Source organism: Pseudophryne corroboree, chromosome 6 (genome assembly GCF_028390025.1).
Source record: "Pseudophryne corroboree isolate aPseCor3 chromosome 6, aPseCor3.hap2, whole genome shotgun sequence".
In the NCBI taxonomy this organism is placed as follows: domain Eukaryota; kingdom Metazoa; phylum Chordata; class Amphibia; order Anura; family Myobatrachidae; genus Pseudophryne; species Pseudophryne corroboree.
In genome coordinates, this window is record NC_086449.1 from 780,108,587 (window position 1) to 780,132,781 (window position 24,195).

At 45.4% G+C, this 24,195-nt stretch overlaps 1 protein-coding gene across 2 annotated transcripts in view; it reads right to left on the minus strand.

The window, feature by feature from the left end:
* PCBD2 (pterin-4 alpha-carbinolamine dehydratase 2) overlaps window positions 1-17,944 on the minus strand; it is a 164,030-nt gene extending 146,086 nt beyond the window's left edge. The window contains exon 1 of one of the 2 annotated variants that reach the window (XM_063928730.1): window positions 17,656-17,944. In XM_063928730.1, the coding sequence (XP_063784800.1) occupies window positions 17,656-17,745 (90 nt within the window). In that variant the 5' untranslated portion in view covers window positions 17,746-17,944. The remainder of the gene's footprint in view (window positions 1-17,655) is intronic. The other variant, XM_063928729.1, reaches the window with a different exon arrangement.
* Window positions 17,945-24,195: the final 6,251 nt, after the last annotated feature.

Sequence of the window (24,195 nt, forward strand, 5' to 3'; positions counted from 1 at the left end):
TAAAAGATTCTAAATACATTTAAAACGCCAAAAGGAGAGCAGATGTTGGCAAAATTGAGCCCGAGGCTCAGTAAAATGCCCATAAAATATAACAGCACAATTGCCTTCAAAGGACAAATAACAGATTAACATAATTTTTCAATTTCTAAGAACTCACAATAGCTGTGATTTTGAGCACTAAGAAATACTTTACTAATTGGTACAGTGGAATCGTGCTCCACAGCTGGTCATTATAATTCCACTGAAATATGGACATTCTCATAACTAATTAGGCAGGATGAAAAATGTGTGCAGCATGCAAGCCAACCCTATATTTACTATAACCATACACGTAAAAGGAGAACACAACATTTAATTGTGCTAATATATAATATGTCTCAGGTGTCTAGCAAAAAGTATAGTATATTTCCTTGTTCTCACTTAGTGAAAAGTACATTTACACATTCAAAAGGAATTATACATCAAAAAGCATTTCTTAGGCTTACAACCCCTGATGAAGTCTAATTATGACTAAACGCGTTGGATTTTAACTTTGGAAAGTGGCACACGTGCAGTTAATGTCACCTGAAGAAGTCTTGGATTAGGAGGAAGCAGAAAGTGTTATCCTGGCACGGCGAATCTGCATGCCTGCAAATGCTACTTGTATATATACGCGTTTCACATCCCGATTAAACACCGAGAGGCATGTTCAATTAATTGTGAGTTTTACCATGGAGGGAAAGCTCTGTGTTTTGCGCCGGAGCTAGTAAACAATTTGGCCATTGCACCGTGCAGTAAAACATCTATAAACTTGCTGAAACCCACTGATACTGTGTAAAATGTAAAATCTAATGAGTTTCCCTGTGCATTAAGGGGGTAATTCAGAGTTGATCGCAGCAGCAAGTTTGTTAGCAGTTGGGCAAAACCGTGTGCAGTGCAGGGGGGGCAGTGGCCCACAGGTAATTGGATATGCCCCAGAAGGTGCAAAGCTTACTTTTCACTATTGTGCAAATACCTATTATTTTATAGATTTCTATACATAGTCACATGTGTATTTTATTTATTTACATCTTGAGAATATAGGGGCCTATTTATTAAGCCTTGGATAGAGATAAAGCGGAGAGAGGTAAAGTACCAGCCAACAAGCTCCTATCTGTCATGTTTCAAATCAGCCTGTATGGCATTTAGGAGCTGATTGGATGGTACTTTATCTCCTTCCACTTTATATCTTTCCAAGGCTTAGTTAATAGACCCCATATTTTGGACACTAGGGGCCAATAAGCATTGTTTTCTTTATATACTATGGGACTGAGGCTCCATTTGATATATGAAAGTCTGCATAGCATATACATGCAAAAGTTTATGCATACGTGCGCCTATATCATACTTGCCTACCCTCCCGGAAAGGCCGAGAGGCTCCCGAAAATCGGGTGACCCTCCCAGCCCCCTGGAAGAGCAGGCAAGTCTCCCGATTTCAGGGGTCACCCCCTGCCCGGCCACCCACTTAGCGAGTAAAGTGGGCAGTCCGGGCAGGCGATGACACAATTCTTGTTGAATCGCGTCATCATAGCCACGCCCCCTGCTGTATAATGCCGGGGGCGTAGCTTACATGGTGCGATCCAGCAGCCACGCCCCATTACGCCTCTGGCCCGCCTACATTCTGCCTCTGGCCCGCCCCCCTCTTCATGTCACCTCACTGCCCACCTGCCCTGCTGAGCCGACAGGCTGCTCTCTCCCGGAGAGAGCAGCCCAAAAGTCGGCAAGTATGGCCTATATGTAACTGCAGAGACAGATGAGAAGGGAAAGCAGTGAGAAAAGTGGCGATATTGCCTATAGCAGTAGCATTTATCAATCTCTTTATAAAGATAGGTAGTAACTGACTGGTTATTATGGGCAACTTCTCATCTGCCTGATATGTGTACAGTCACATGAGTGTTTGTCTAACTGTAAACAGATGCCGACCCACACGGCAAACTGTCAGTAACAATATTAAATGCCGACACCGGAGTGCTGTTGCAAATATACTTTGATGACAATTGGCACAACTAGCTAGGCCCTTCTGATTGGTGGATTGTAGATTCACCTCTAAAGCCGATTGGTGCTTGCTACATTTATGGTGCATATATTATGGAATTCTATGGGCATATTTTAATATTACTTTTCACTTCTTTCATTCATAAGTGTCAAAGTCAGAAAAATGTCTCAATGCACGTTGCCATATTTGCACCGCACACTGGTCCGCGCTGCGCGTGCATGCGCTCTCCCGTGGATTCGCATACCCGCAATAACGTGCACTCGCAGGCGCGGTATGCGTATTTACGGTAGAGTTTATGTAGTCGTAGCGTGCGACTCATTCATTACAAATGTTCACAATTAATGTAGTTTATAGATCATGGTCCCTTTGATAGATTCTGAAAGTTTGGTTAAAATACAATGTCCCAGAGCTGAGGAATCCCTCTTTATATCGTACAAAGGGTCTAACAGGAATCATACAGCAGTGTTTGGTACCCATCGGAAGAGTATTTAATTAGCAATATTCCGGTGTTGGTTTGGAGCGTATTAATCGCTCGTGCGAATAGTTATGGACATAAGAAGTTTATGTCCATTTCTATTAATTACACATACTCAGGTATGCGGCGGGAAACCCAGTTTCCCACCCACCTGAGCTGTTGGAAATCGTCACAGCCCACCTGTATGAATCACCCTATGACCTTTTGTTATGATGCAGGGCCGAATTCCTTCGGCCAATGGACAATGGGATTGTAGGACCAGGAGATTGCATTGTGTGTGGGGCATAAATAGGCAGGCCGACCACATCCAGCTCTCACTCTCTCATCAACGGTTATCTGCTGATAGCCGGGAGCTGGATATCGAGGCGCAGGCGATCATACCCTTTGTGCGTAAGTTTCTCTCCGTTATCATTGTCTTTCTGTGAGCCAATTTCTCTCATCTCATCTCTCTCTCTCTCTCTCTCTCTCTCTCTCTCTCTGTTCTCTCATATCTCCCCTAGACTAGGCTAGTATTGTATTGTATTAGATAGTATTGTATTGTATTGCATTTAGGTCAGTGTAGTATTGTCTTTTTGTATTTATTGTTTAGTTCTGTGGTTAGGAAGTCTCTGTTATATTGTAGTGTATCATTTGTACTGTTATCCCCTTTTACAAGTATATTAGATATAATACAGTTAATAGGCTTTGGAACCTAAACCAGCATCTGTGTATTTCCTATAGTGTTAAGTGTTCACTTGAGCGTCGGTGACGCTCAAGCAGCTTTGTAGTTAGTCAGGTTACACAAGGTTGCACTTACACCCTGTACTCACATTAAGGTATTCAGTGTATTTCATTGGTATAAGGTTTTATCATAAAGGTATAGTGTTGTGAGCGTCTGCATCGCTGGTGACCTCCTCGTGGTCTCGAGCGTAAGCTACGCCATAGCGAATCATTACCCTAGACATAACCAATAACGTGTCCTGTGATCGCTGGGCCGTGAGTGAACGTGACGCTTGAGCGTCTCGCCTACGGCTGAGCGATCGTTACGCAACTAGCGTACCATTACGGTACTTCTTAAGTAAACAGCGTACAGTGTTCTTAGCTTCATAAAGGGTTGTTATAAGGCAAAGGAATTTAGCATTGTCAATTGCGGGCTCGTCCTATACTTCTCACATCTGCACTAGGTAGATCAGCAGACATTATCCCCCAGCAAAGGGTGGGAGATTGTCTCATAAGTGCTGGCGGGATAAGCGTCTGCTTCGCTTAGATAAAGAGTGCTGAAGGAATCCGGGAACCGGAAGTAAGAACAAAACGCTTGTGTCCTTTTAAAACTGTTTATTTTTTTTCTTTTGTCTTGCGTACGCACGCATATATCTGCATTTCTGTTTCATTTTCGTATATCACTATTCCTGTTTGCCAATTTTATAGTTGATAGAAAGTGCTAAAAAGAGATTTGCTGTTATTTAATAGTAGAGGTGATAGTTAAAGTATAGAACAAACACACGGTTTGTCTGAGATACAAGGCAGTCAGTGTGGATTGCGGTAGATGATCAGGGATCATTTACATTGATAAAAATATATTGTGTTACGGTGGATCCTTTGCATTGCGTACACGTGTCGCTAACAAAGACTAGCGTACGCAATCCAAAAGGCAGACGCACGCAGCGTTCATTACGCAACGTAGCGTCCGGTTACGCTCACGTAGCTCAAGTCACGATAAAGTGAAGTAACGCAAAGGCGATAATTAACGCACAGCGGTAGATAACGCGAAGCGGTAAATAACGCAAATCTATTTTTGGAAATCTGAAATTTAGTTTAACAGATCCTGCTCCTAATTGGTAACACTTTTGGCCTAAAGACAATTTCTGCGCAGAAATAGATATAGAAACAAAAGTGTACTTGTGTTGAGTGAGTGTGTCTTGTATACAAAAGTTTATATAACTTTAAGGTGGAACCAAAAGGAAAGCCGGGTACTCGTCAAGGGACATACGTGTAAGTGACATATACGGTGGCTAGGGAGGCATCTCTGGTTAAATAATATTTGAGCATTAGAGTATAGCGGACCATAAGGTAACAAGACCAGGAGGTCATAAGGTAACAAGACCAGGAGGTCATAAGGTAACAAGACCCGGAGGTCATAAACAAGACCAGGAGGTCGTAAGGTAAAAGGTCCGCTATAAAAGTCCAGTGGCACAACGCCTGGGGTGTTGGTGCAGAACCCATATAGGCCATACAAGCTCTGGCTGAAGGAATCGCAGCCGGAAACATAGATTCCATTGATCTTTCAGTACATGACAAGTAGTGCTCGTATACTGAACGATTGGACCGCACGTTATTGTGTGCAGTAGTTAGTAATCTGACCTAATACCATTAGAGTAAAGTGGTCACAAACGCTATCTGTACATTCTGACGTGATTTGTGTAATTTTTTATTTTTGGAAGGGAAGTTCGCTGGTCACTCAGGAACTATCTAACAACCCCAACTTTACTGGAAAGAGTAAGTGTCCTGCGGGTAACCCTCATATGTTCCAGTAAACTAAAGGTTCACAGGGGCCCTAGGTTGGGTACAGCAGCTCTGGCTACAGTGATTGCAGCACAGGCCAACGTGGGCGAGAAGTAAGTGGGGTACTTGATAAACCACCACCGCCGGCCTGCCCAAGGACATCTTGGTTTGTTTGTAAGGGTTCGCTGAAAGCCTTGATATTCAAGGAGGAATAAGCAACGCCTGCAGATTATGGGGGCCATTTGTTCAGGTAGGGGGCGATCAACCCTGGTTCAGGTTGATTCTGTGAACCGACCAGTTGGGTCGGCACGATATGTAATGTGTGAAAAATATGGAATTCACACCGAATCTTTATGTGATGAATGGGAGAGAATGACTGTACAAGACAGGGACAAATTCCCAAGAATAGGTAGCTTTAGTCCAGAAGTGTTACAAAATTTAAGGAGGAGGATATGTCTCGTAAAATCAACAAAGAGACGAATTCAACATCATGATTGTTTACAGTTATGGCACCAGGAAGGTGAGATACAGAGAGGTTTGGCTCTGGCGGCAGGATCTGGGGCAGTCAGGAAGTTGATTGCCACAGCTCCTCCTCCACCATACATTGCAGGAGAGAAGTTGATTGCGGAGAGAAACGCACTGGGTTGTAAAACACAAACTCTTAGTAACCCTGTAAATGTTAATGATGTTAACCAAATAACTCATGCAAGTATTAACCCGTGCAAGATGTACCCTGTTTTGAACCTTCCTCAGGAGTGTGATCAAGAAGACGATTCAGCAACAATTTCAGCTCTCTCTCTTGCAGCCACCATAGCAGAGACCACAGTAGGCACAGCGACACCCACGAGATTAGTGAAAGCCCCTAGCGGAGGGATAGGTGAGGTCGTGTCAACGGGTAAGTACGGCACCATGCACTACACTGAAACAATTGTACCACAACAAGCTGTAGAATCTACACAGGAAGAGGCTGTTAGAATTGCTCCTGTAAGGGTAATAGCAGTTCCCAATGGAAAAACAGATGTGTCTGGAGCCACTCCCATAAGGAACATTGCCATGTACACTCCATTTTCCAGAATGGAATTAAGAACAATAGTGTCCGAATTTCCTGACCCCAGGAAGGATTTAGTTGCTAGCCAAAAATACATCAGGGATCTAGGTAACACTGTAGAACCCAACAACAAGGATTGGCAGATACTGCTAAGAGCTTGTTTACCTTCCAATGTTGATGCAACTCAGTTTTTAGCTGATTGTGCATTGGATAAAGATGTACCGCTTACAGACGTGTACAACAAGGATAATGTAAAAAGGATAAATTTACAGCTAAAAGAGTATTTCCCAGCCGTTGTTAAATGGAATAAAATATTTTCCATTAAGCAAAAGGAGTCCGAAACGGCAACAGAATATTTTCACCGGGCACTATTAGAAATGGCAAAGTACACTGGTATAGAAGACATTAAGACCAACCCAAACCATCGGGAAGTAGCAGTATCTGTACTGATGGATGGTTTAAAGGAAACATTAAAGACTAGGGTTCAGACCACGCAACCATGCTGGCGAGGTCTGTCAGTGTCCGGCTTGAGAGAGGCTGCTATTGATCACGACAGAAACATCACTAGGCACAGGGAATCGCAAAGTGATAAGTTGATGTCCGTAAGTATACAGGCGCTGACCACAAGGCAGCCTGCGTATGTACCACCGAATCCTGTGGGTAAGGCAAGTGTAATAACATGTTTTTCTTGTAACAGACCGGGACACTTTGCACGAGAATGTAGAACAAAGAATGTACAAAGATCTTTTCAACCCCCTAGACAACAACACAACACACGACATTGGGAGCAGGGTCCACAGAGGCGGAGTTTTGAGCCACATACAGGGGAAACAAAAAGATATTCCCCGAACAGAGATTGGCATGCCTCTGGTAGTTCCCAGCTAACTCCCTCACAAGTAGTTGCTGCCAGCGGGATTCAGGGAGGTCAGCATACCCAATAGGGGTGTGGCCATACCTGTAATCTGCAGCCAGTTAAGTTGATTGCTAGTCTTGGAAACGAACCAGAAATTGCAATCAATGTAGCTGGTAAAACTTTAAACTTTCTTGTAGACACAGGGGCGGCCAAGTCAGTGATAAATTCGACAGTGGGCATGAGAACCACTGGTAGGACAATTCCAGCCATGGGAGTAACAGGAGTAGTCCAGCACTACCCTGTTAGCAAACCAGCCGAGATTACAATAGGGCCTTTGCATACCAAGCATTCCTTTTTGCTGGCTGCATCGGCACCAACTAATCTCCTGGGGAGAGACTTACTATGTAAAATGGGTGCCGTCATTTATTGTACTCCTGAAGGTGTATTCTTGGACATCCCTGAGAATCACGCTCAGGAAGTACGAGACATGTTAGACTCCCCATCAAAATTAATGTCACATTCCATTATGACAAATAGGAATCCATCCCAAGTAGAAGAGATGATATCTCAGATACCAGAGTCACTTTGGACAAAAGATGGACAGGACACTGGATTAATGGCAAACGTAGCTCCAGTAGTTGTACAAGTAAAAGATGGTAGGATAGCTCCAAAAATCCCACAGTATCCTCTGAAGCCAGAGGTGGAGTTAGGAGTTTTTCCCGTAATAGAGCGCTTGCTACAACAGGGCATTCTAGTAAGAACGTCCAGCACCGCAAATAGTCCCATCTTCCCTGTTAAAAAGAGTGGGGGGAGGGGTTACAGGCTAGTGCAGGATCTAAGGGGGATTAACAAAATAGTTGAGAGTCAGTTCCCCGTAGTGCCTAATCCAGCTGTCATCCTAATGCAAATTCCTCCCACTGCCAAATTTTTCACTGTTATTGACCTCTGCTCCGCTTTCTTTTCGGTACCTCTGCACCCTGACAGCCAATATTTGTTTGCATTCACATACAGAGGAGTCCAATACACGTGGACTCGGTTACCCCAAGGTTTCATAGATAGTCCAAGTATATTTTCTCAGGCTTTGCATGATTGTTTACAGTCTTTCCAACCAGACAGTGGATCAGTATTGATACAGTATGTGGACGATTTATTACTGTGTTCAGATTCACTGGAAGCATCTCTGAAGGATACGAAACAGCTCCTGTTTCATCTTTCAGACACAGGTCACAAGGTTTCCAAAGACAAGTTGCAATTATGCCAAGCTAAGGTAAAATATTTGGGACACTGTCTAACACAAGGACTGAGACACCTGACCACTGATAGAATCCAAGCCATTAGAGACATGACACTGCCACAAACCCAGCAACAGATCAGGACGTTTTTAGGAATGTGTGGGTATTGCCGTAATTGGATCCCAGGGTTTTCCATATTGGCGCTACCTTTGCAGGAAATGGTCTCTTCAAACAAACCTGATCGGATTTCGCATACAGACGAATCTGAAACAGCATTTGAGAGACTCAAACAGTGCCTAACGCAGGCACCAGCACTAGGTATGCCAGACTATGGGAAACCCTTTGAACTATACGGAACAGAAAGTGCTGGGTGCGCAGCAGGTGTACTAACACAAAAACACGGTGATGCCAGCAGGCCAATTGCATACTACAGCGCCCAGCTAGATACGGTAGCGCGATCCCTCCCCACATGCTTGCGTAGCGTTGCGGCGATAGCATTGCTAGTGACAAAAAGCGAAGATGTCGTGCTAGGCCACAACCTCACAATCCATACACCGCATGCGGTATCTGCCTTATTGAATTCTGCCCAAACCAGACACGTCTCATCAGCGAGGTTTACAAGATGGGAATTGGCATTAATGGCCCCCGTAAACATCACCATAAGGAGATGCAGCGCATTAAATCCTGCAACATTTCTCCCAGGTGTGCCTGGTCAGACACAAAGGGTGGAAGGTGAGAGTGATGGGGAAGGAGGATTTAATGCAAAGGAAGATACACATGATTGTATGGAATATTTGACCCAAAATTTTACCGCAAGGCCTGACATCAGTGACAATCCACTGGAAGATGCAGAACTCACGTTCTACACGGATGGTAGTTGTCACAAACAGTCAGACTCGGGAGACTTGTGTACTGGATACGCAGTCGTAGATGACCAAGACATCATAGAAGCGGAACCGCTAGGCCCACCTCACTCAGCCCAGGTTGCTGAACTGGTCGCCCTAACCAGAGCATGTGAATTGGCTAAGGGTAAGTCAGCCAATATCTACACCGATTCCAGATACGCGTTCGGGGTAGTCCATGATTTCGGAGCGCTATGGCGGCTCAGAAATTTCATGACGGCAGCTGGTACACCGATAGCGCATGCAGCTCACATAAAAAGGCTTCTAACAGCGATACAGGAACCCGACAGAGTGGCTGTTATCAAATGTAAAGCACATACATATAGCCAAGACCCAGTATCCCTTGGTAACAGCCGAGCAGACGAAGCCGCAAAGCTTGCAGCTGCTACCCCCACACGGACAAACACCACACAGTTGATGGTATTTAATACCATCAACACACAGAAGTTGTGTGAGATGCAGAATCTGTGTTCCACACAGGAAAGAGCAGTCTGGAAGGCAAAGGGATATGGCCAGGAGTCCTCAGGGCTCTGGACGGATGGACATGGTAAACCGGTGGCCCCCAGGGCATACCTTCCATGTCTGGCTGAAGCAGCTCACGGGCTGACTCATCTAGGCAAGGAGGGGATGTGCAAATTGGTAAGAGCATACTGGTGCGCCCCAGGATTCTCCTCTCATGCGAGTAAAAGAGCAATGTCATGCCTTACCTGTCTGAGAAAGAATATTGGAAAAGCAATACCTACAGAACCATCCCATATCCCACCTGCCGGCGGCCCTTTCCAGGTAATACAAATTGACTTCATTCAATTACCCCCATGTCGAAATTTGAAATATGTACTTGTCTGTATAGATGTTTTCTCGAATTGGGTCGAGGCTTTTCCAGCAGCTACAAATACCGCTATGTTTACAGCTAAGAAAATTGTGCAGGAATTTGTATGTAGATATGGTATCCCTAGAATCATTGAAAGTGATAGGGGTACCCATTTTACAGGTGATGTCTTTCAAGGAATGTGTAAATTGATGGGTATTGATAGCAAGCTGCACACTCCGTACCGTCCACAGGCGAGTGCGAAGGTCGAAAGAGTGAACAGCACTATTAAAAATAAATTGAGTAAAGTAATGGCAGAGACAGGATTGACGTGGCCAGAAGCTTTACCCATTGTTTTGTATAGCATCAGAACCACTCCCAGGTCCCCTCTTAATCTGTCTCCTTTTGAAATCTTGTTTGGTCGACAACCGCATGTCATGATTAACCCTCAGGATGATTTGAAATGTAACAATGAAGTAACTGTAAAGTACTTGATTAACATGAGTAAACAGTTGAGGAATCAAAATGATAATCTGAAGTTGGCGATTCCTGAATTACCAGATAGTAATTGTCATGACATTGAACCTGGGGATTATGTAATGATACAAAATTTTCTACGCTCAGGTTGTCTTATTGATAGATGGGAAGGACCATACCAGGTCTTATTGACTAGCACCACAGCATTGAAGGTTGCTGAGAGAGAGACTTGGGTCCATTCATCCCACTGCAAAAAGGTTGCTGATCCAGAGAAGTCCCGCGATAAGGAACAGACGGTAGAGGTTGTATCACTGGAGTGTCTGTTCCAGGAGGATTGAGGCGGCACCTGAGCCTTGAAGACCGAAAGCAGTGGTCGACTCCCTTCTCCCTTTTATTGTTTTTCTCCACTTCCCAGCCCCTCTCCCTTAAAATTTCTTTTTCCCCCTCCTCATTCTTCTCTATTTCCTCCTCAAAGATGGACTTGCCCCAAGAGACTGTGATCCGGATTTTGATGTTAACCATGATGTTGACCAGAGCAGTCTGTTCCGGCGAGAGTACCATAGAGGTCGAAAGAGGTTCTGGAATGGGTTCCGATTATGATGATGGAGGCGTAGTTTTCCAAGATCAACCAAACCAACAAGCAAAGGCGAGTATCAGAAAACGATCCGATAGAAGAAATTGTGATGGATTGTTAGCTGAAGAAAATTGTATCTGTAGGCTCTGTGATAATCTGGTTGAAGATGGATGCATAAAGAAATGCCAATCTAGTTTTAATATCCATATAGACCGGCATCCATTGAGTGACTATCACTCCTTAGTGGGTAACGTATTAAACCAAACAGATTGTTGGGTATGCTCTCAAGTACCTCAGGGTCACAGCAAATCAGGGCTAGTACCATTTCCTTTAACGTTAGGGGAGGTACTTGAGCTAAGTGGTGGGAGACCGGTGGACCGGAGGTTTAATATCTCCAGCCCTCCTAGTTTGAAGCTCCACCAATACCATGTGGATAGGTCCCTCTTATGTTTTAACATCTCCAATCCCAGAAAACCGGGAAATTGGGAAGTGTCATGGAGCAACCTTACCATGACCTTTTCACACAGAGCAGATAGAATGCCTACAGATACAGAGCTCGTACGCCACATAGCCAGTAGAGGAAAATCTTTTCGGTATCGATATACCTTAGGAAATAGGATTACTAGAGTTGGAGAGGTATCACCAGGATACTGTGCACATGTCATACAAACTGATACGTGCATTAAGCAGTTGGAAGAATTAGGGTCAGGAGATTTCACCTGGAAGGTTTGTAACATGGTCATGTCCTTCTCCGTCCCTTATGTTCTCCCCGATGATGCATATTTCATATGCGGGAGAAAGGCGTACAAATGGCTTGCCCCAAACTCTGAAGGATTGTGTTATATTGGAAAAGTATTGCCTGAAGTGATGACTGTTACACATGACAAAATGAAGGACATACACCGTGGTGCCCAAGCTCCTTATACTCACACTCACTACGAGCACCGGGTTAAAAGACAACTGTCAGAAAGGTTAGAGCATCCGGCCTCTGATCTTATCCATGAATCCACCGGGATTCAGGTTCTGGTAGCGTTAGATTTCACTCGTACCGCTCGGGGAGTGATGAATTATAGATACATTTCCGCACTCGCCAATTTGTTAGATAATATCACTGAAATGTATGATGACACGTTTAGATACACTGGAAGAGAACTTCAAGCTTACAAAACAGAACTAGTTCAGCATAGGATGGTTCTTAATTATCTTACAGCAGTAACAGGCGGATATTGTGTTACATTGGCAACACAGTACGGCATAAAGTGTTGCACGTATATCACAAATAGCACCGAGGATCCGGTAGAGGTCATAGACCAAAAGATGGACGATATTCTCCAATTGAAGTGGGAATTTCGTCGAAAACACAATCTCACCCTTGCTGCTGTAGGTAATGAGCTGACTGGTTGGGTGTCATGGTTGAACCCGCGAAATTGGTTCTCCGGTTTAGGAGATTGGGCTCAAGGAGTCATAATGGATGTTGGAAAGTTTCTACTATGTATCTTGGGTGTCGTTATATCGATTGGATTGATATTTAGATGCGGGCAGGCTTTAATGAGGTGCAAACAAAGTACAAAAGTGATGAGCTTGAGGAGTGAGGAAACTGTAATTAACCTGGATTTGATTTATGACCCAATGATAGAAACCAGAATGTGATGAAAATGCGATTATACGGTCCGTTTCTTTCACCTGTTTTTCTGCTTTTCTCCCAGATACAAAGACCCCCTTGGACGAGGAAGCTGACGAGACGAGATGTATACAGACAACAGACAAGCACCAAAGAAGAAGATTTGACAACTTTAAATATGGACACTTGATGAACTTTGCCATGGATCCCCAGTTTCCCTAGTATCTTTAAACTCACGCTAGCCCAACATTTTTGTAAATCTGATGGCACTGACAAAGCTTGTTGCTCATGCCTAAGGAGCAAAACAGCGCAAAGAAGACGACTCTCAACAGATACCGAACACAACTTCGACGACAGATGTACATTTCCCTGACATAGAATATCATTGCATTTTTCGTAAGTGTTCTTTATCTTCATCTCTACAACCCTCAGGTAACGACACACATAGACGATAGGGAATACAGGCACAGATATCAGCAACCACATACCTCCCCCATTCATGTATCATCAACTAAAATGTGCATCCCCATTTTGTTACAACCACAGCCGAAATGAGCTCGGTAAAGTTTGACAGCCCATCCACAGACCTGTACCACAGGATAAGAAGGAATTCAAATGTATACTTCGCAATACCTCGAAGCTTGATTTACCACACGTACGGCACGATGATACATGACCCTCCAAACATGGACTCATACACACATGCTTCTGCTTTCTCACTAGGTCATACCCTCTTCACACCTTCTCCTCTCTCCTCCCCTACCCAACCATGGAAATCAATTAACCCCTGACTTACATTTTTCTCCTTAAATGTTTTGTGGCAGTTATTATTGACTGCCAAAGGGTGGACTGTCAAAGTCAGAAAAATGTCTCAATGCACGTTGCCATATTTGCACCGCACACTGGTCCGCGCTGCGCGTGCATGCGCTCTCCCGTGGATTCGCATACCCGCAATAACGTGCACTCGCAGGCGCGGTATGCGTATTTACGGTAGAGTTTATGTAGTCGTAGCGTGCGACTCATTCGTTACAAATGTTCACAATTAATGTAGTTTATAGATCATGGTCCCTTTGATAGATTCTGAAAGTTTGGTTAAAATACAATGTCCCAGAGCTGAGGAATCCCTCTTTATATCGTACAAAGGGTCTAACAGGAATCATACAGCAGTGTTTGGTACCCATCGGAAGAGTATTTAATTAGCAATATTCCGGTGTTGGTTTGGAGCGTATTAATCGCTCGTGCGAATAGTTATGGACATAAGAAGTTTATGTCCATTTCTATTAATTACACATACTCAGGTATGCGGCGGGAAACCCAGTTTCCCACCCACCTGAGCTGTTGGAAATCGTCACAGCCCACCTGTATGAATCACCCTATGACCTTTTGTTATGATGCAGGGCCGAATTCCTTCGGCCAATGGACAATGGGATTGTAGGACCAGGAGATTGCATTGTGTGTGTGGGGCATAAATAGGCAGGCCGACCACATCCAGCTCTCACTCTCTCATCAACGGTTATCTGCTGATAGCCGGGAGCTGGATATCGAGGCGCAGGCGATCATACCCTTTGTGCGTAAGTTTCTCTCCGTTATCATTGTCTTTCTGTGAGCCAATTTCTCTCATCTCATCTCTCTCTCTCTCTCTCTCTCTCTCTCTGTTCTCTCATATCTCCCCTAGACTAGGCTAGTATTGTATTGTATTAGATAGTATTGTATTGTATTGCATTTAGGTCAGTGTAGTATTGTCTTTTTGTATTTATTGTTTAGTTCTGTGGTTAGGAAGTCTCTGTTATATTGTAGTGTATCATTTGTACTGTTATCCCCTTTTACAAGTATATTAGATATAATACAGTTAATAGGCTTTGGAACCTAAACCAGCATCTGTGTATTTCCTATAGTGTTAAGTGTTCACTTGAGCGTCGGTGACGCTCAAGCAGCTTTGTAGTTAGTCAGGTTACACAAGGTTGCACTTACACCCTGTACTCACATTAAGGTATTCAGTGTATTTCATTGGTATAAGGTTTTATCATAAAGGTATAGTGTTGTGAGCGTCTGCATCGCTGGTGACCTCCTCGTGGTCTCGAGCGTAAGCTACGCCATAGCGAATCATTACCCTAGACATAACCAATAACGTGTCCTGTGATCGCTGGGCCGTGAGCGAACGTGACGCTTGAGCGTCTCGCCTACGGCTGAGCGATCGTTACGCAACTAGCGTACCATTACGGTACTTCTTAAGTAAACAGCGTACAGTGTTCTTAGCTTCATAAAGGGTTGTTATAAGGCAAAGGAATTTAGCATTGTCATAAGGAATATTATATTTGCTGTATTAAAGTCTTATTTTATTTAATTTCAATAAAAAAAAAATCAAGCCAAATAGAGAATGTGTTTTTCATTATTACAGCAAATTCTAAACTTGTGACTGTGACCTGTTATGCTGTATGCCAGTGGTTCCCAAACCAGATGCCAAGCAGGGTGTATCTTGCAATGTGTACACCTCAGTATATGGGTGTATATAACTTCTTTTTATAATCTTTAGAGCTTTTTTTGGAACTGACGTGACAAACTCAGCATTGACCCTTTATATTTACTGTGCTAGAGAACTATAGGAGTTTCTAAAGTGCATCGAGTCCTGTTGGAGAAAGAGCGCTATAAGAGTAAAATAAATGTATTATTATCATCATCATCATCATCATCATCATCATCAATAAAGAAATTGGTTATGGAAGGAGCATGTTGGCATCACATATGACCACTAGATGGTGCCACATCACAAATAATATTCTGAATTTGTAAAGCAAGACAAAATCAATCTGACCCTACAATAAACTATTCCATAGCTCACAGTTTATAGTGGCCTAACAAGGGAATATTTAAAATGATGTGTTTATACATTTTACAATATATATATATATATATATATATATATATAGTGATCAGGCATGGCTTATTCTGTGTAGCTTTATTTGCAGTATACGTTCAAGGTCCTTCGCACAGGACCCAATTCTCATGAAATCATCCAATGGTCAAATTCATTGCATAGGACCCAATTCTCATTATATCATCCAATGATTATAATCAATGCCCAGGGCCCAATTCCCAGTATATCTTCCATTGCTCCTAATCAGCGCACTGGACCCAATTCTAAAGGGCCATACACACTAGACGACTATTGTGAACGATATATTGTTCACATTGTGTATGGCCCTAGCGATGGACGATGCACGCACCCGCGCTCGTTAATTGACGGTCTGCAGTTGACCGTGCAGCATGCTCAATGCGAGCAATGTCACTTGTGACATCGCTCATCGCGGCATGTGTGTACGGAGCCGTGAAGAGCGATGAGCACAATGTGCCACTGCTCCTCCTCCCGGACCCTCCCCTGTCTCCATTGTAGCTGATACCCCTTTCACATCCCACTAAAAACCCGGTATCGACACGGCATATTGCCGTGTCGAAACGGGTCAGTGTGCGATGTGAAAGCTCCTTTTCAGAATTAGCGGGTCGCCTGACCCGGTAATTCAACCCGGTAAAAAAGAAGGGTTATTACCGGGTTGATTACCGGGTCAGGCGCAGTGTGAATGGGAGCCGTTCCGATGCGACACGTCTCCCATTCACAGCATAGGGAGAGGCGGCGCAGGAGATGAGCTCATCTCCCAGCGCCGCCTCCACCCCCGCTGCTGCTGCGCCCTCCGCTGCTATGGCAACCGACCCGGTATATTGCCGGGTCGGAAAGCCAGCAATGGAGCGCAAATGCCGGATCCCACCCGGTAAGTACACGTTTCTCTTACCGGGTAGGATCCGGCATTTGCGATCTGAATGCAGCATATGCCGCACAGCTCTCCTGCCCACACGTGTCCCTCACTTTGTATGTGACTAATTTCACCCACTGCCCTACCCATTTGCACTATGCCACCAATGATTTCCACTGTTCCACCAATATAATTATTAAACCTCCATATAATGGGTATATATAATCAGTCATGCGCCGGGTGCCTGCACTGAAAGACAGCACAGACTCTGGGATGGTACGGCACTCTTGGCAGCATATACAAAAGACGTTACTGCAGCATAAAAGAGTCACAACGTTTCAATGCCTTTAATGCTACAGCCCTGCCCACACACCCAGAAATGCCTCCCCAATATTACAATATGTAAATAAGGTGCCAATTCCAAAGACATCTTTAAAATCATTAAAAAAATAAAAAAAAAATAAAAAATCGCTTTAGTATATCATCCTATGCTCCCAATCAGCACACTGGCCCAATTCCCAGTATATCAGCCAATGCTACTAATCAGCACACCAGACCCAATTCTCATTATATCATCCAATGCTCCTAATCAGCGCACCAGACCCAATTCTCATTATATCATCCAATGCTCCTAATCAGCGCACCAGACCCAATTCTCATTATATCATCCAATGCTCCTAATCAGCGCACCAGACCCAATTCTCATTATATCATCCAATGCTCCTAATCAGTGCAACGGACCCAATTCTCATTATATCATCCAATGGTCCCAATCAGTGCACCGGACCCAATTCTCATTATATCATCCAATGGTCCTAATCAGCGCACCAGACCCAATTCTCATTATATCATCCAATGCTCCTAATCAGCTAACCTGACCCAATTCTCATTATATCATCCAATGCTCCTAATCAGCGCACCAGACCCAATTCTCATTATATCATTCAATGTTCCTAATCAGCGCACTGGACCCAATTCTCATATCATCCAATGCTCCCAATCAGCTCACCAGGCCCAATTCTCATTATATCATCCAATGCTCCCAATCAGCGCACCGGACCCAATTCCCAGTATATTATCCAAGTTACTGCTGTCCCGTTAGCATTATAGATGTAATACAAGTAAGTCAAATTGCAGAGAAAATGATATGCGATTAGTAATAAAACCCCCAGAGATGCCAGCAGCTACACCCCTATAATACCCAGTCACCTAATGCCAGCACTGACACAGTAATGTGAATGTAGCACTGTACACTGACTGATAGAACTAGATTTTGTTGTAATAACAAGTAAACACATGAGGAGCACGTGTCAGGTGCTTGGTGACACATTGCAGCCTTTATTACAGCTGTGCTATGGTAGCAAAGGAGTAGGGAGCAGGTGTAGGGATCAGCCTGTGTCTGTATGGCAGAGAGCTGTACTCACCATGCTGCTGAAGGCTGCACAGAGCAGCTCCTTGCTGCATGCAGGGGGTGTGAGCCTGGCTGGGAGTCTCATAGACAGGAAGCTGAGCATGACTGATCCACTTCCCTGACCCAGGGGGACACTGATCCCCACCCCGGGCCCAGCACTCAGTACAGCAGCACCTGGCAGGGATCCCTCTCTCTCTCTCTCCTACTCACATACACACAATGTATCATGTGCTGCCGGGGGAGGGGCTGCTGTTACTGACAGATACAGTGTAGCTATAGACAAGAAGTGCTCCTTCCCTCCCGGCCTGTTATATCATGTGTCATCACAGGGACATTATATTATTATACATGTGTACTGCATACCCTCCGACCAACATGACCCGCCCCACTAGGTACAAAATGCTCTGTTTCTGGACTTCCCTCTTAATTTAGTATTGCCATCACCTGTGAAGAAACAGCTTTCTTATCATTTAACTAGTTCAACACAGGTGATGGAAATCATTAATTAAGAGGGAAGTCCAGGAACAGAGCATTTTGTACCTAGTGGGGCGGGTCATGTTGGAGGGTCTGGGTCAGGGACTCTGATGAGACTCAGGATTCTATTTATTAAAGGTCGATTCATTCAGATCGATTGAAGTCGATCTTAATCGATGTTGGGCTTCCTGGGCTCACACACACATTTGCTAACATGAAAAAAAATAATATAAAAAAATTATGTTAGTAAATGTGTATTTCTCTAACGTCCTAGTGGATGCTGGGGACTCCGTAAGGACCATGGGGAATAGACGGGCTCCGCAGGAGACTGGGCACTCTAAAGAAAGATTCAGTACTATCTGGTGTGCACTGGCTCCTCCCTCTATGCCCCTCCTCCAGACCTCAGTTAGAATCTGTGCCCGGCCAGAGCTGGGTGCTCCTAGTGGGCTCTCCTGAGCTTGCTAGAAAAGAAAGTATTTTGTCAGGTTTTTTATTTTCAGAGAGCTTCTGCTGGCAACAGACTCTCTGCTACGTGGGACTGAGGGGAGAGAAGCAAACCTACTCACTGCAGCTAAGTTGCGCTTCTTGGGCTACTGGACACCATTAGCTCCAGAGGGATCGAACACAGGTACATAACCTTGATCGTCCGTTCCCGGAGCCGCGCCGCCGCCCCCCTCACAGAGCCAGAAGTACAGAAGCAGCAGAAGCAAGAAGACATCGAAATCGGCAGCAGAAGACTCCTGTCTTCACTTAAGGTAGCGCACAGCACTGCAGCTGTGCGCCATTGCTCCCGCCGCACACCCACACACTCCGGTCACTGTAGGGTGCAGGGCGCAGGGGGGGGGGGGCGCCCTGGGTAGCAATTAAGACACCTGATGGCAAAAGTATACATATATACAGTCAGGCACTGTATATATGTGCGAGCCCCCGCCATTTTTACACATGAGAAGCGGGACAGAAGCCCGCCGCTGAGGGGGCGGGGCCTTCTTCCTCAGCACACCAGCACCATTTTCTCTTCACAGCTCCGCTGGAAGGACGCTCCCCAAGCTCTCCCCTGCAGTATACAGGTGCAATAGAGGGTAAAAAAGAGAGGGGGGGGGGCACATAAATTTAGGCGCAGAGATTTTATATATATATATATATATATATATATATATAAAAACAGCAGCTACTGGGTAAACACTAAGGTACAGTGTAATCCCTGGGTTATATAGCGCTGGGGTGTGTGCTGGCATACTCTCTCTCTGTCTCCCCAAAAGCCTTTGTGGGGTCCTGTCCTCAGTCAGAGCGTTCCCTGTATGTGTGTGGTGTGTCGGTACGCCTGTGTCGACATGTTTGATGAGGAAGGATACGTGGAGGCAGAACAAGTGCAAATAGATGTGGTGTCGCCCCCGACGGGGCCGACACCTGATTGGATGGATATGTGGAAGGTGTTAAATGATAATGTAAGCTCCTTACATAACAGATTGGATAAAGCTGTAGCCTTGGGACAGTCGGGGTCTCAACCCATGCCTGCTCCCACAGCGCAGAGGCCGTCAGGGTCTCAAAAGCGCCCAATATCCCAGTTAGTTGACACAGACGTCAACACGGAATCTGATTCCAGTGTCGATGACGATGATGCAAAGTTGCAGCCTAAAATGACTAAAGCCATCCGCTACATGATTGTGGCAATGAAGGATGTGTTACACATTTCTGAGGAAAATGCTGTCCCTGACAAGAGGATTTATATGTATGGGGAGAAAAAGCAAGAAGTGGCTTTTCCCCCGTCACATGAATTGAATGAATTATGTGAAAAAGCGTGGGATTCCCCTGATAGGAAGGTAGTAATTTCCAAGAGAATGCTGATTGCGTATCCTTTCCCGCCAACGGACAGGTTACGCTGGGAATCCTCCCCCAGGGTAGACAAGGCGTTGACACGCTTATCTAAGAAGGTGGCCCTGCCGTCTCAGGATACGGCCGCCCTAAAGGATCCTGCGGATAGAAAGCAGGAAGCTATCCTGAAGTCTGTTTAAAGAAAGCACCGTATTACCAAATGCAGTCCTTTCGTTCGCAAAAGAGCAAGAAAGTCAGAGGTGCATCCTTTCTTGCCAGAGGCAGGGGTAGAGGAAAGAGGCTGCACCACGCAGCTAGTTCCCAGGAACAAAAGTCCTCCCCGGCTTCCACTACATCCACCGCATGACGCTGGGGCTCCACAGGCGGAGCCAGGAGCCGTGGGGGCGCATCTCCGACATTTCAGCCACCAGTGGGTTCGCTCACGGGTGGATCCTTGGGCTATACAAGTTGTGTCTCAGGGATACAAACTGGAATTCGAGGTGACGCCCCCTCACCGTTACCTAAAATCGGCCTTGCCAGATTCCCCCATGGAAAGGGAGGTAGTGCTGGCAGCAATTCACAAGTTATACCGCCAGCAGGTGGTTGTAAAGGTTCCTCTCCTTCAACAGGGAAGGGGTTACTATTCCACTATGTTTGTAGTACCGAAACCGGACGGTTCGGTCAGACCCATCTTGAATTTAAAATCCCTGAACATTTATCTGAAGAAATTCAAGTTCAAAATGGAATCGCTCAGAGCGGTCATTGCAAGCCTGGAGGAGGGGGGTTTTATGGTGTCTCTGGACATCAAGGATGCTTACTTGCATGTCCCCATTTATCCACCTCATCAGGAGTACCTCAGATTTGTGGTACAGGACTGTCATTACCAATTCCTGACGTTGCCGTTTGGGCTCTCCACGGCACCGAGAATATTTACCAAGGTAATGGCGGAAATGATGGTGCTCCTGAGAAAGCAAGGAGTCACAATTATCCCATACTTGGACGATCTCCTCATAAAGGCGAGGTCCAGAGAGCAGTTGCTGATCAGCGTAGCACACTCTCAGGAAGTGTTGCTACAGCACGGCTGGATTCTGAATATCCCAAAATCGCAGCTGATTCCTACGACGCGTCTGCCCTTTCTGGGCATGATTCTGGACACAGACCAGAAGAAGGTGTTTCTCCCGGCGGAGAAGGCTCAGGAGCTCGTGACTCTAGTCAGAGACCTCTTAAAACGAAACAGGTGTCGGTGCATCACTGCACGCGAGTCCTGGGAAAGATGGTGGCATCATACGAAGCCATTCCCTTCGGCAGGTTCCATGCGAGGATCTTTCAGTGGGATCTGTTGGACAAGTGGTCCGAAACAGGTGTCGGTGCATCACTGCACGCGAGTCCTGGGAAAGATGGTGGCATCATACGAAGCCATTCCCTTCGGCAGGTTCCATGCGAGGATCTTTCAGTGGGATCTGTTGGACAAGTGGTCCGGATCAGACCACTTGTCAGATGCATCGGCTGATCACCCTGTCCCCCAGGGCCAGGGTGTCTCTTCTGTGGTGGCTGCAGAGTGCTCACCTTCTCGAGGGCCGCAGGTTCGGCATACAGGACTGGGTCCTGGTGACCACGGATGAGAGCCTCCGAGGATGGGGGCAGTCACTCAGGGAAGAAACTTCCAAGGGTTGTGGTCAAGTCAGGAGGCTTGTCTGCACATAAATATCCTGGAACTAAGGGCCATATACAACGCCCTGAGTCAAGCGGAGCCTCTGCTTCGCAACCAACCGGTGCTGATTCAGTCAGACAACATCACCGCAGTGGCTCATGTAAACCGCCAGGGCGGCACAAGAAGCAGAGTGGCGATGGCGGAAGCCATCAGGATTCTTCGTTGGGCGGAGAATCACGTGCAAGCACTGTCAGCAGTGTTCATTCCGGGAGTGGACAACTGGGAAGCAGACTTCCTCAGCAGGCACGACCTCCACCCGGGTGAGTGGGGACTTCATCAAGAAGTCTTCACGCAGATTGCAAGTCGGTGGGAACTGCCACAGGTGGACATGATGGCGTCCCGCCTCAACAAAAAGCTAAAAAGGTATTGCGCCAGGTCAAGGGACCCTCAGGCGATAGCTGTGGACGCACTGGTAACACCGTGGGTGTTCCAGTCGGTCTATGTGTTTCCTCCTCTTCCTCTCATACCCAAGGTACTGAGAATCGTAAGGAAAAGAAGAGTGAAAACAATACTCCTTGTTCCGGACTGGCCAAGAAGGACTTGGTACCCGGAACTGCAAGAAATGCTCACAGAGGAACCATGGCCTCTGCCTCTCAGACAGGACCTGTTGCAACAGGGGCCCTGTCTGTTCCAAGACTTACCGCGGCTGCGTTTGACGGCATGGCGGTTGAACGCCGAATCCTAGCAGAAAAGGGCATTCCGGATGAAGTTATTCCTACGCTGATAAAGGCTAGGAAGGATGTGACAGCAAAGCATTATCACCGTATATGGCGAAAATATGTTGCTTGGTGTGAGGCCAGGAAGGCCCCTACAGAGGAATTCCAGCTGGGTCGATTCCTGCACTTCCTACAGTCAGGTGTGACTATGGGCCTAAAATTAGGGTCCATAAAGGTCCAGATTTCGGCCCTATCCATCTTCTTTCAAAAAGAACTGGCTTCACTGCCTGAGGTTCAGACGTTTGTTAAGGGAGTGCTGCATATTCAGCCCCCTTTTGTGCCACCAGTAGCACCTTGGGATCTTAACGTGGTGTTGGATTTCCTGAAATCCCACTTGTTTGAGCCACTTCAGACCGTGGAACTAAAGTATCTCACGTGGAAAGTGGTCATGCTGTTGGCTTTAGCTTCAGCTAGGCGTGTGTCAGAATTGGCGGCTTTGTCATGTAAAAGCACCTATCTGGTTTTCCATATGGACAGGGCAGAATTGCTGACTCGTCCGCAGTTTCTGCCAAAGGTGGTGTCATCTTTTCATTTGAACCAACCTATTGTGGTGCCTGTGGCTACTCGTGACATGGAGGACTCCAAGTTGCTGGACGTAGTCCGGGCTTTGAAGATTTATGTAACCAGAACGGCTGGTGTCAGGAAGACTGACTCGCTGTTTATCCTGTATGCATCCGACAAGCTGGGTGCTCCTGCTTCAAAGCAAACTATTGCTCGTTGGATCTGTAACACGATTCAGCAGGCTCATTCTGCGGCGGGATTGCCGCAGCCGAATTCAGTGAAAGCCCATTCCACAAGGAAGCATATCCACAGCAACAGAAGATAATTCAGATCAAAACCAAATAAAAATAGGCAGAGAGAAGAACATAGCTAGGAACAGAAAAAGCACAAACAAAACTCTAAAAGCTATGTGTGCAAATGCTAGGAGCTTAGGAAATAAAATCCCAGAACTAACTGCAATAATGACAAGGGATGATCTAGACATTGTGGCAATTACAGAGTCATGGTACAATGAAAATCATGACTGGGACGTAGCTATACCGGGATATACTTTGTTTAGGAAGGACAGAATTGGAAAAATCGGAGGAGGGGTAGCAATGTATGTAAAAAATGCCATAAATACTACATTAATACAAAGTATTGAAGAAAAAACTGAGGCCCTTTGGGTGACCATAGAAACAGGGGAAAAGTTGATTATTCGTATTGGCGTGATATACAGGCCACCAGGTCAGGAAGAGGAACTTGACAAGAACCTATTGCAGGACATAACTAAAATGGCATTAAAAGGAGAGGTAATAATCATGGGAGACTTTAATCTTCCTGATGTAAACTGGGAGGTGTCTGTTGCTAGTTCCACTAGAAGTAGGAACATTTTAAATTCCCTTCAGGGAGCATCCCTCCACCAATTGGTGAGGGAGCCCACTCGGAAAGACGCAATATTAGACTTAATACTTACAAATGGAGACAGATTATCAGACGTAAAAGTGGGTGAAAACCTCGGATCCAGTGATCATCAAGCAGTATGGTTCAGCATTAAGACAGAGACTGACTCGTCCCATACAAAAACAAAGGTGTTGGATTTTAGGAAGGCTGATTTTGTAGGGATGGGAAAATGTGTAAGCGATTCTTTGGCAGAGTGGAGGAACTTGGAAACAGTGCAGGAGAGGTGGAAAACATTCAAATGTGCAATATTGAAGGCAACAGACCTTTGTATCAAAACTGTTAGGAAAAACACAAGGAAAAGGAAGCCAGTGTGGTTTGCAAAAGAAGTAGCAAATATTGTGAGAGCAAAAAAGATGGCTTTTAGGAAATATAAGCAGACACAAAATAATGATGACAA